A 13,119-nucleotide genomic window follows, 5' to 3' on the forward strand; every position below is an offset into this window, starting at 1 on the left:
AGGTCTAGTCTGTCAATCTCTTCATTCAATTCCCTTGTATCTTTATTGGTTCTCTGCTTTGTTGATCTGTCTAAGTGTGAGAGTGGGGTATTGAAGTCTCCCACTATTATTGTATTACTATTGATGTATTTTTGAAATTCTTTCAGTAGATGCTTAATGTATTTTGATGGTCCCTCATTGGGTGCATAGATGTTAATAATTGTTAAGTCTTCTTGGCTGATTGATCCTCTAATCATTATGTAATGTCCTTGCCTATCTTTTATTACTTTATTTAATTTAAAATCTATCGTGTCTGAGATGAGAATGGCTGTTACTGCCCTTTTTTTGTGGACCATTAGCCTGTATGATAGTTTTCCATCCTTTCACTTTAAGTCTGTGTTTATCTTGTTGTGACAGATGGGATTCTTGCAAGCAGCATATGGTTGGGTTATGTTTTCTGATCCATTCCCCACCCTGTGCTTTTTGATGGGTGAGTTTAAGCCATTGACATTTATTGATATTATGGATTTAATGTATTGTAGTGCCATTGTTCTAAAAAACAATTTGTTTACTCTGATATATTGCAAGTATTATAGTGATGTTCTTGTTTATAAGAGGTCTTTTAGTACCTCTTTCAGGGCCGGCTTGGTGATGGTTGCCTCCTTTAACTTTTGTTTGTCTAAGAAGGTTTTGATCCCTCCATCTAGCTTGAATGAAAGTCTAGCAGGATATATTATCCTTGGTTGAAACCCTTTTTCATTCAGGGATCAATAGATATCTTGCCACTCCCTTCTGGCTTTTAGAGTTTGAGTGGAGAAATCTGCAGATAATCTTATGGTTTATCCCCTGTATGTGACTTTTTGTTTCTCTCTTGCAGCCTTTAGGATCCTTTCTTTATCCTTACTTCTTCTCATTGTGACTATGATGTGTCTTGGTGTCTTCAGGTCTGGGTTGATTCTGTTTGGTACTCTCCGGGCCTCTTGAACCTTGATATCCTTTCTGTTATTCAGGTCTGGGAAGTTTTCTTGTATTATTTCCTCTAGAATGTTTGCTTCCCCTTCCTCTCTTTCTTCCTCTGGCAGGCCAATTATACGAATGTTACTTCTTTTGATATCATCTCATATGTCTCTGTTGTTGTTTTCAGTGTCTCTCAATCTCTTTTTAAGCTCTTTCACCTCTTTCTTCGTTTTCTCTAACTCATCCTCTGTCTGACTAATTCTGTTTTCTGCTTCTGTTAGTCTGCTTTCCCTTGCCTCAGCTTCTTTCTTCATTACAGCTATTTCAGCTTTCAGTTCTCTAATTGCCTCAAGATAATCAGTATTTTCCTTGGTGGTCTCAACTGTTGTTTCCCTAATACTGCCATTCCTTTCCTCCAGTGTTGTTTTCATTTCGGTGATTAATAAGTTTATTATTGCTTGCATACTTTTCTTATCTATGGTTACTTCTGACTGATTTGTAGTTTCTTCTGGGCTCTTGTCTTCATTCATTGGAGTAGCAGTTTTATTTGTTTTTAATCTACCCATTTTTTTATTTATGTGTTTCTCTCTTTTTTTTTATTCTCTGTTGTTCCTCAGTTGTTGTGTCTTGAGTACAAGTAACACTGTACTAAATACCTTTATGAAAATTGCACTCACCAACCTCCGGAATTACAGTAGCAACTGAAGTAAGTATTGAAGTAGTTTAATCATTACCAGTTAGCCAAACAATTTCTCCAGTCCGTGAAAAAATAGTAACCAAATCCCAGTGAAGAAAGAGAAAAGAAAGAGAGGATAGCAAGAATAGACAGTTATGCAAATCTACTATCCAGTGTATATTCTAGGGGTAACAAGAGGGGAAAGGGAACTAGAGCAGAGATACACACATAGAGAGTCCACTCTGAGTCCGATTTCTTCCCCAAAGTAATTCACAAATTCAGAAAGGCAAAGAAGAAAGAAGTGTATGACAAGATTAAAAAAAAAAAAAAGAGAGAGAGAGATAAGAGAGAGAAAAGGGAGAAGATAAGAAGAAGAGTTGTAATTAAAGAGCAGTGCAAGGAACTTCCCAAATGTGTATCAGTGAATTCAAAAAAAACAAAAACAAAAACACCCTGTTTGGTGGTGTGGGGTATCCTGCTAGGAGCTGGTCCCAGGGACTGCTTATGGGGGGGGGGGCGGCGGGAAGGATGTATGCTTGAAAATTAAAAGGAAGAAAAAATATTTTTTTCCCCTACTCTAATTCTTAACCCAAATTAAGTTATAGTCACCACCTTGGTGTCTAAGGACACCTTATTGGCTGGCCTGCTAAAGGCAGAAAATCCTATTGTCTCCAGGGAAGTGTGTTCAGAGCTCAGAGGCTAGCAGCTTCTCTGTCCGCCATCTTCCGGGAAACCCCCCCCCCCAGACTTTTTTAAAGGATTTCTCGAAAATGAAAACTAGCTCCAAGTCCTTTGATCCAGTGAGAGCTATACTCAAGAAGTCTTTGGATCCGCCTTCAGGGTCGCGGTGGACCTTGGAGACTCCCAAGAGAAAGCCCCCGAGCTAAAGTGCTCTCTCCAGGTCCTCTGCCCGCCGCGCTCTGCAACTGGCGGAGGAGCCGCCTTCCCGGGCGGAGGACAATGCCCGGCGCACTCGCCTTGCCCGGCGCCGCCTGGGAATTCTGGAGCCCCGCTAGTCCGTGTCACCTTTACTCTAATTCTTAACCCAAATTAAATTATAATCACCTCTTTGGTGTCACCCCTTATTGACTGGCCTGCTAAAGGCAGAAAATCCTACCGTTGCCGACGATGTGATCAGAGCACTGTTAGCAGCTTCTCAGTCCGCCATCTTCCCGCAAGGTCGTATCATTACTATAATGATAACATAATCTAGGCATTCGCCTTCTATTGCTTCCACTACTGATTCAGAAATTGGACATCTTTGACCACTAATGTTTTTTTTAAAAGATTTTATTTATTTATTTATGAGAAAGATAGGGGAGAGAGAGAAAGAACCAGACATCACTCTGGTACATGTGCTGCCAGGAATTGAACTCAGGACCTCATGCTTGAGAGTCTAGTGCCTTAGCCACTGTGCCACCTCCTGGACCACCACTAATGTTTTGATTCATATATATGTTTTCTTTCTTTTTTAATATTTTTACTGGGGGAGACATATGGTTTCCAGTAAACAAAGTTGTTGTTGATACATGTTTAAAAACATGTTTTTTTTTTAAAAGCTTGCACCCCTTGCCAAGTTCCTCTTCCAACACCGTGCACTAGAACCTAAAAGGGAGTCCTTTATTTTGGTGCAATACACCAAACCCAATCCAAGTTCTACTTTGTGTTTCCTCTTTCCGTTCTTATTTTTTAACTTCTGTCCATGAGTGAGATCATCCCATAGTCATCTTTTTCTTTCTGGATTACCCCACTAATTCATATATTTTTCATACTTTGAGTAATTATTGCTATTAATCATCCAATCTAAGTTGTAGAAAAACTCTAGATAGTTCTTGGAATAATGGTAGGTAGATTTCATATTACAAATTGCTATGTATTTTTCAATGCTCAAATTCTTATTAGAGGGCCAGGTGGTGTTACACCTAGTTGAGGACATATATTACAATGTGCAAGGAGCCAGGATCAAGCCCCCAGTCACCACCTGTAGACAGGAAGCTTTATGCGCAATGAAGCAGTGCTTCAGGTGTCTGCCTTTCTCTCTCCCTCTTTGTATCTCCCTTTCCTCTTTATTTCTCTCTGTTTCTATGCAGTAAATTAGAAAAAAAAAATAATTTTAAAAATATTTGTTCATATTATTTTTCTTATCTCCATAGTTTTGTTAAGACCCAGTTACAGTGATTTATATAAACTATATTGTTAATATAGAAATAATTTACTATTTTTGCTGAGCTAGAGATTCTTGCATGCATGATCTGGTAAATCCATTTTTAATGCCAAAAAACTAAGGCACAGAAAATTAAGGCAGTAGGGTATTTCTTAATGAAAAAGAGATAGTTTTATAGTCCTAACTCCAAAAAGGCTTCAAATATTAGTATATTTAGTGTTTATAAATGTATACTGTATAGTATGTTTTACTGTATAGTATGTTTGTTGGCTAGTGAATTTTTCTTGTGATTTGAGAAATATAATTTTTCTTTCTTTCCTTCCTCCCTCCCTCCCTCCTTCCCTCCCTCCCTTCCTTCCTTCCTGCCTGCCTTCCTGCCTTCTTTCCTTCTTTTTTTTAATATTTATTTATTTCCTTTTGTTGCCCTTGTTCTATCGTTGTTGTTATTGATGTCATGTCGTCGTTGTTGGATAGGACAGAGAGAAGTGGAGAGAGGAGGGGAAGACAGAGAGGGGGAGAGAAAGATAGACACCTGCAGACCTGCTTCATCGCCTGTGAAGCGACTCCCCTACAGGTGGGGAGCCGGGGGCTTGAACCGGGATCCTTATGCAGGTTCTTGCACTTTGCACCACCTGTGCTTAACCCGCTGCGCTACCACCTGACTCCCTCTTTCCTTCCTTCTTTCTTTAGTCCCTCCCTCCCTCCCTCCATTCCTTCCTTCTCTCCTTCCTTCCTGCCTTCTTTCCTTCCTTCTTTCTTTCCTCCCTCCCTCCCTCCATTACTTCCTTCTTTCATTCCTTCCTCCCTCCCTTCCTTCCTTCCTTCCTTCCTTCCTTCCTTCCTTCCTTCCTTCCTTCCGTATTAAGAGACAGAGGCAGATAGAGAAAAAAGACAGATAGAGAGGCGAAATGCCTATAGCACTACTCTACCACTCATGTAGTGTTGTCCAAGCAGATGGAGACCAAAGACTTGCATGTTGGTCTCTTCTGAATGTTCCATCACCTAGCCCTTGGTTAATGTTTTTCTACCTTGACATAAGATATTTTGATTCTGATAAAATCATTAGTGGGAAATGCTAGTTCCAAAATTGCACCAAATATGTTTGTGTCATACTAGTTATTAGTCCAATTTCTTTTTCATTTGGCAAAATTCAAAAATATAAAATCTAGAAGTGGATAAGTTGAATACAATATGATAGTTCCTTTTTAAAATGGTTATTATTTTTTTTCTTATTCTTTAATGCATTCATAACTCTGAAGTAACATTACTATTGCAAAAAAAATAGAGAAAGTATTTTGGAGCAGCTGGATGGTGGCACACCTGGTTAAGCACACATATTACCATGCACAAGGACCTTGGTTCAAGCCCCCAGTCCCCACCTGTAGGGGGAAAGCTTTGTGAGTGGTGAAGCAAGGCTGCAGGTGTCTCTCCCTACCTATTTCCCCCTACCCTCTAGATTTATGGCTATCCAATAAATAAATACAATAAAAATATATAAAAAATAAGAGAAACTATTTTGGCTCAAATTGAAGAATACCAGTACCAATTTTGATAAAAATTTTGCAAAATGTGGTTGCTGTAGATTTCTGGCATTTCACTATTATGCTTCTATCACTATTTAGTTGTATTTTCTTATAGTCATATTGTAGCACAGCGCTTTGCTCAGAGAAAACAGTGCAAATGTTTACTCCATTAGCAATTTTAACCAAGAAAGGAAGTCATTCACATTATGGAAATCATTTCTATACTGCAGTTATAAATAGGTAGCTAATAAAGGTATATGTTTAGAAACAAACTTGATAAAACTTGGAAAACTGTGTTGACTAGTTTACTGCTTTGGTGCCATTCAAAATTATTTTAGATGCAGTCCTGTTTTTAAGGATATTTTATTTGTTCATTTATATATTCTAAAGACATTTAGATAAATCTAAATTTCATGCTTCTTTAATTATATAATATGAAATTAAGATTAAACTAATTGTGACCTACAAGGAGTCTGTAAGTGTTACTTAGAGTAAATAAAATACAATTTCACACACACAAAAGTGTAAAAATGATAATTTTGGGGTTGGGTGGTGGTGCACTTTGTTAAGTGCACATATTACCATGCACAAAAACCTGAATCTGAGCGCTCTGTCCCCATAGGCAGGGGTATAGCTTCACAAGTGGTGACGCAGTGCAGTTTCTCTCTGTAACTATCAAATAAAATAAAGTTAAAAGGACATTAAAAGGGGGCCAGGTGGTGATGCACCTGCCTAAGTGCACACACTATAGTGTGGAAGGACCTGGGCTCAATCCTTACGTCCCAACCTGCAGGGGGGAAGCTTCACAAGTGGTGAATCAGGGCTGAGGTGTCTCTTTCTCTCTTCCTCTCTGTCACCCCCTTCCCTCTCAATTTATGGCTGTCTCTATCCAATAAATAAATAAAGATAATAAAAAATTTAAAAAAGACATTTAAAAATTATTATGAAAATGTATGAATTTTTTTTAATTTTAATTTTTAAATTTTTATTTAAGAAAGCATTAATTAACAAAACCATAAGGTAGGAGGGGTACAACTCCACACAATTCCCACCACCCAATCGCAATATCCCACCCCCTCCCCTGATAGCTTTCCCATTCTCTATCCCTCTGGGAGTATGGACCCAGGGTAATTGAGGGTTGCAGAAGGTAGAAGGTCTGGCTTCTGTAATTGCTTCCCCACTGAACATGGGCGTTGACTGGTCGGTCCATACTCCCAGTCTGCCTCTCTCTTTCCCTAGTAGGGTGGGGCTCTGGGGAAGCTGAGCTCCAGGACACATTGGTGGGGTCTTCAATCCAGGGAAGCCTGGCCAGCATCCTGGTGGCATCTGGAACCTGGTGATTGAAAAGAGAGTTAACATACGAAGCCAAACAAATTGTTGAGCAATCATGGACCCAAAGCTTGGAATAGTGCAGAGGAAGTGTTAGGGAGGTACTCACTGCAAACTCTAGTGTACTTCTGCTTTCAGGTATATATTTTGCAGTAGTTTATGGATACGTGCGAACATAAGCTCTCTCTCAGAAACTGGTGTATATCTAGGTTATGGGACTTTGTTAGAAAGTGAACCACCTGAGATGAAATTAGAGTGTACTGTAAAAGGAAAGGTCTTACCCGAGTAATGAAGCTGAAGGGTTGTCATTCCACACGTGAAGTCTCTGGACACAGTCTGAGGTGAAGCATGTTGAGGTGGCAATTGTTGCATTGGTTAGGAAAATGTATGGATTTTAAAGTTGCATTATTCTCATTTCCAAACATATATATGCAATCTATGTATAACTATGTGTTACTCAGTAAGTAAAACATTTCATTTTTCTCACTTTGATCAAAACTCTAAATTGAGTAAACATTTGTTTTCTGTTTTCTCTGAGGAAAACATACTGCTTCATACTTTGATCTTCAGAAATGGATAATCTGCTTTCTATTCTCAAATTACTCTTGTAGTAGGAAAGACAGATAAGGGAACAACCATCTATAATACTAGATGTATACTAGGGAATAACGTGTATGCTTTAATAAAAGTTGAGTCAAATTAAAGTGATGTCAAAGAAATGATGAATCACAATGGCACAGCCATTTGTTAAAGATGAATTGAACACACAAAGAATGTGAGAAATATGAAAAGCCTAGAGAATGCATGTTTGTGTTTGAAGTGTAGAATATAGATGTGATCTTCACAATAAAGGAAGGTGTGTAATGGAAGGGGAGATATATAGAACACTGGTATAGAGGAGATTTGGGTAAGGATAGATAATGCTTTATTAAGCTTTGTCAGCGAGGCATTTTATCATTCAGCTTTTTAGATTTTCAGCAATGTATTCTAGTACTCTACAAGTGCTCATGAGGTGCTGTTGATTATGTAAGTGGAACTTTCCCTTAAGACGGGAAGTAGTATTGAAAGAAAACCATGTGATTGCAGTTCTTGGGTGCCAGAGAGCAGAGATTTGTTTAAATCTCAGAGTTGAGGAAAAAAAACTTCACCAACTCATTAGTAGTGACAGAAAACATTAAATTAAGAACGTGTATATATTGAGATTCATATATGCTAATATATAGTCTAATTTATAATTATTTATATCTATAGGATTTATTTAAGATCTTTAAAGTCATTAGAATTTTTATTTCTGCCATAAGGTAAGCAGGCATGAATATCTCAATTTCTGCAGTTTGTTTAGTCATTGGTGACTGAATATCTCTGATTTATCTCTTCCCCCCCTTTTTTGCTTTCTATTTTATTGAGTAGGACAGAGAGAAATTGAGAGGGAAGTGGGAGATAGAGAGGAGAAGAGAAAGATAGGCACTCATAGACCTATTTCACAGGTTATGAAGTGTGCCCCCTGCCGGTAGAGAGTGGGGGTTCACAGTAATATGTGCCCATGGTAATAAGTGTGCCTAACCTGGTGCGTGACCTGGCCCCCTGATTTACCCTTTAATTGAGTTTATGTTTTATTCTATTAGTTACTAGTAGTGAAACTAATATTACATTTGCATTCCATTAATTATTTTTAATATTGTGTGAAAGATCTATAAAAAGGAAACACTGACAAAAGCCATAGGATAAGAGGGGTACAGATCCACACAATTCCTGCCACCAGAACATTCCATCCCCTCCCATCATAACTTTCCTATTCTTTATCACTCTGGGAGTATGGACCCAGGATCATTATGGAGTGCAGAAGGTAGAAGGTCTGGCTTCTGTAATTGCTTCCCCACTGAACATGGGCGTTGACAGGTCGATCCATACTTCCAGCCTGCCTCTCTCTTTCTCTAGTGGGGTGGGGCTATAAGGAAGTGGGCTCCAGGACATATTGGTGGGGTTGTCTGCCCAGGGAAGTCCCACTGACATCACGGTAGCATCTGGAACCTGGTGATTGAAGGAGGAGTTAACATATAAAGCCAAACAAATTGTTGACATAGATAGTAGGCCTATTTTAGTTATATACCAACGGGCCCATTACTATATATATATATATATATATATATATATATATATATATATATATATATATATATATATATATCATTACTAACCAAGGGCAGATGAAATCTGTGTTGATAAATGAGTATAGATAATCTAACATTTTTTTAAAATCCTTTATAGAAGAGAAGAAAGCTAAGTCTAAGGAGAAGACTGAAGAAAAAACTAAAAAGGAAGTGAAAGGTGGAAAACAAGAGAAAGTGAAGCAAATAGCTGCAAAAACAAAAGAAGTACAGAAAACCCCTAAGCCCAAAGAGAAGGGTGGGAAAGAACCTGCAGCTGAGTCCAAGCTTGAACAGAAAGGTAAACATTCTGAGGAGGAGGCCGGAGTTTCTAAGAGAATATTGGGCAAGAAAGAGATTCACTGATTAAAAGCTGGACAGACTCAGATAAGACATCAAGTGGGAATAAAAGACTGTATGTTTGAATTTACCTGAAATGCAATGAATTGGAAATTAAAATTCATTTATAGGAATGCTAAAATGTGTTCACATATTCTAAATAATGCCTGTTGAAAAACTTTAGAACTAAAGCTTGATATGGGTTTGGAATATTTACAGGTTGAGAATCAATGAGAGAGTTTTCAAATATGGAATTTCTATTAAGAAATCAGAAAACATATTAGTACTATTCTCTGGAAAACCGTAGCTCAGGAAAAATGACAGTTCTCAAGGAGTTTATTTTTTAAAGATGTATGTCCAATTTATATAGAATAAAAACACAGAATCTATCCATATAAGTACAAAGATTTCACATTGTGCATCAAATTATATTCAGCTAATTAAGTGGTCAGAAAGAAATAAGGAAATAATTCTCTTATTTCTTTGCTAGTTTCTAGTCATCAGATTTTTGCCTTTAAAAGTTCTGTATCTGACATATAATATTGCTCTTCAATGAGAATGATGTACACATTCTGATTTCACAGGTGTAGAACATTTAAATAGAGGTAGGTAGAATATAAACAGAATTTTGTTTTTATGGAAAGGTGCTACATAAATGTGAAAACACAAGAGTTTTACAACATACCATATGGTCTTATTGCCACCATCTCTTTCCCTTTTTGATTCCTTCATTTCTTAAAGGTCACTCCAGGCTCAGAATGCCCCATAATTCTCAGTGAGACTCTTCACTTAGAATTTGGGATCAGACCTGTTTATCCTGTTCCTATAAAGATTTCTTAGGAGTGGTGAAAAAATTAAATGTTTCTGTTACTCTGGAAGTTTTTCTTCACATATTAATTTCAGGACTAAAATTATAGAAGCAATTTCTCTGAGATTTTTATTTATTTATTTATTTATTTATTTGAATGCTTATTACTGAGTAAGCTATTGGGACAGTAAAAATGAAAGTAAGTTGCCACCACATCTTAAGTTAATAAGGTGTAAGATTTGCGATACATTTGTCTTACAGTCCACTCTCATACTCTGTATTTGCATCACTTTTCTCCTGAATTCACAAGCAATAATTGTAACTTTTTATATTTATGAAATATATATATATATTTAAAAGGAAATAAATGAAGGAAAAGAGGAAATAAATTTTCCATTAAACTATTTTAATCAGTCAGATACAGAGGAGAGAGAAAGAGAGAGAGAGCACAAGTAGGACACTGCTCAGCTTTGCCTAATACTGGTGTTGGAGATTAAACCTGGGATCTCAGAGCGTCAAGCATAAACACTTTTACATAACCATTATTCTATCTCCCCTGCCCATATTTTCCCATTTTTAACGATCTGCAAAATTTCAACTTATAAATTTTCATTTATTTACATGTACTTTGTAAAATACATTAGTATAATTAAGCCTTTGGAGCCATAGGCCTTACTTTAACATTTAAGAGATTGCATTGCTTTGAAAAATTAAAAATATTAACATCTACACATCTACTTTTATTAAAACAATTTTATTAAAAGTTCTTTAGGTAGAAATTTGTAAACAAAAGAAAACTGCTTTTAATGCTTATTTTACTATGGCATAGAAAAGAAAATTAACCTTTGATTTACTGATATTCTTATCTCAAATAATTATCAGAAACCTTAAATAATTAATATTTTATGTTATTTTAAAAATGAAAATGATCATGAGACTAGCAGACATGTACTAAGTATATATTGAAATTGCAGCTTGTAAAAATTTATGTCAGCTATATATAGGAGTACTGAAATAATTACCTAGGAACTTGAAACGTGAGTATAATTTTTCATGTTCAGTATTAGTAGCTTAGGCTTTATAGCAGTCATAATTTATTGATAAAAATGCATCACCTAAACATTTTCATATAGTTTCTATTTGCAGGCCACATATATTGTATTTTACTCCTATTAAACTGAGACTTTTTAGTGATAGCACTATCTTAGTTCTTCCTATTATCAATATACCATGTTCCTTTTCACATAGTTATTTATCTATTAAAAGAACAATTAAATATGCCATAGATGTAGAAATGAATGTACATTGAGATTTTTGCCACTAAACAAATGCATTTTCTACAACAAGTATCCTTTTTGACAATACCCACCATAAACTAGATAAATTATTACTAGGTAAGTTATCTATCTTCATCTTTAATAGCTAGTCAGATTCATAAATACTATTTTAAGCAAACATTGAAGAGCATTTGTATATGAAACCGTAGTTATATTGTGGTTGTAACGACATATTGCTAGTAAAAGGTTTCTTAGATTAATAAATTTGAACCTGTAGTATAAGTTTCTGATTAGTTCTTATAGTTATAAAAATAATATGTATCTTACTAATTTGGAAACAGATTTTTACATGGAACACATACATTATTAGAAGTTATTATATTATATGTTATCCATTCAGATATCTTAGAATGCAGTTACTTTGAATACAGTATGTATAAACAATACATTGCATTTGAGACATTTCAAAGATGCATAAATATGGACACTTGCATCAATAATTTGTACACATACACATATAACTTAGGGTTTGTGGACAATTCTATAAATCTGTTTAAAGTAGATTAAGAAGCATGGACATTGTTCTTTGGATTTTGTAATGTTCTCTGGCAAACCTTAAGAAATAAAGGAATCTCTCAGCTGTTATACTTGCTTATTTTTTGAACTTTTTTCTTTAAAAAAACACATCTATATACGTATATATAGTGTTGCAGCAAAGAAAGTATAGTTATTTGAATCTTCTGAATACTGTACTATATACACTACATTATCGCTAAAGTTTTAATTTCCTTTCAATTTTCTTGATATTCTGCCCCCAGAATTTTTTTTTCTCTCTTGGCTATCACTCCAAGAGGAACAACAATAAAGTATCATCTCAATGATACCTGTCACTGTACACATCATATTTTTTTCTTAGAAGTAGTAATCAAATATGAAATAATATCATCTGAATGAATATCATCTAATTAGAAGTTGGAAAGACAGAGAAGTTGAGGTTTTCTTCAGGAAAGTAAATTCCCTTTTAATGTTTGAATTACATTTTTGAAAAAGCACTTCTTAAAAATAATCTTCCAAAGTTGAAAGACTGGGTCTTATTTTACTTACAAAGACATTGAACTACCCAACACACAGCTGTCTAGAGTTCTTATACATTGTTAAAGTCCACAGCAAGTTCAGGTAAAATAATATCCTAATTTTGCATACTCAATATTCTTTATATAAAATACTTCAAAATAGTTCTTTTCATCTTCCTGATGATATGTTGGTGCCACTCTGAAGCATTATCACAGAATCACTTAACAGGAATAGAAAAGTCCTGAGTTGTGTAACTAGGATAATTTTCTAGACTTTTAAAATATTTATTTTATTTATTTCATATAAGACAGTTTCACATGAGAATGAGCAAGAGAAAGCAGAGCATCTATTCTGAGAGATGCAAGTGGGAACCTAAGGCATTTAAGTTATGCATTACAACAGCTGAGCCATTTGTCTGGTTCTTATAATATAGGGATTCCTTAAGTTTATAAGGAGTGCCTCTTTTAAATTTGATGAAGTTTCTTTCTTTCTTCCTTTCTTTCTTTCTTTCTTTCTTTCTTTCTTTCTTTCTTTCTTTCTTTCTCTCTGTCTCTCTTTCTCTCTCTCTCTCTCTTTCTGTCTTTCTTTCTTTCTGTCTCTCTTTCTTTCTTTCTTTCTTTCTTTCTCTCTGTCTCTCTTTCTCTCTTTCTCTCTCTCTCTCTCTCTTTCTGTCTTTCTTTCTTTCTGTCTCTCTTTCTTTCTTTCTTTCTTTCTTTCTTTCTTTCTTTCTTTCTTTCTTTCACTCTATTGTTCATTGAGTCTCTCCAAACAGCACTATTTTTTTTTCTTTTTTGCCTCCAGGGTTATTGCTGGGGCTCAGTTCCTGAATTATGAATCCACTGCTCC

General features: G+C 35.7%; 1 protein-coding gene across 7 annotated transcripts in view; it reads left to right on the top strand.

Annotated features, from left to right (window-relative positions):
* LOC103126218 (triadin) overlaps nucleotides 1–13,119 on the top strand; it is a 279,909-nt gene that overhangs the window by 133,476 nt on the left and 133,314 nt on the right. For 5 of the 7 annotated variants that reach the window (XM_060190509.1, XM_060190512.1, XM_060190510.1 and 2 more), the window contains exon 8: nucleotides 8,897–9,076. In XM_060190509.1, the coding sequence (XP_060046492.1) occupies nucleotides 8,897–9,076 (180 nt within the window). Of the gene's footprint in view, nucleotides 1–7,453; nucleotides 7,536–8,896; nucleotides 11,845–13,119 lie in introns of those variants that run through there. The other 2 variants (XM_060190515.1, XM_060190514.1) reach the window with 2 other exon arrangements.

This window comes from Erinaceus europaeus, chromosome 4 (genome assembly GCF_950295315.1).
Source record: "Erinaceus europaeus chromosome 4, mEriEur2.1, whole genome shotgun sequence".
NCBI lineage: Eukaryota > Metazoa > Chordata > Mammalia > Eulipotyphla > Erinaceidae > Erinaceus > Erinaceus europaeus.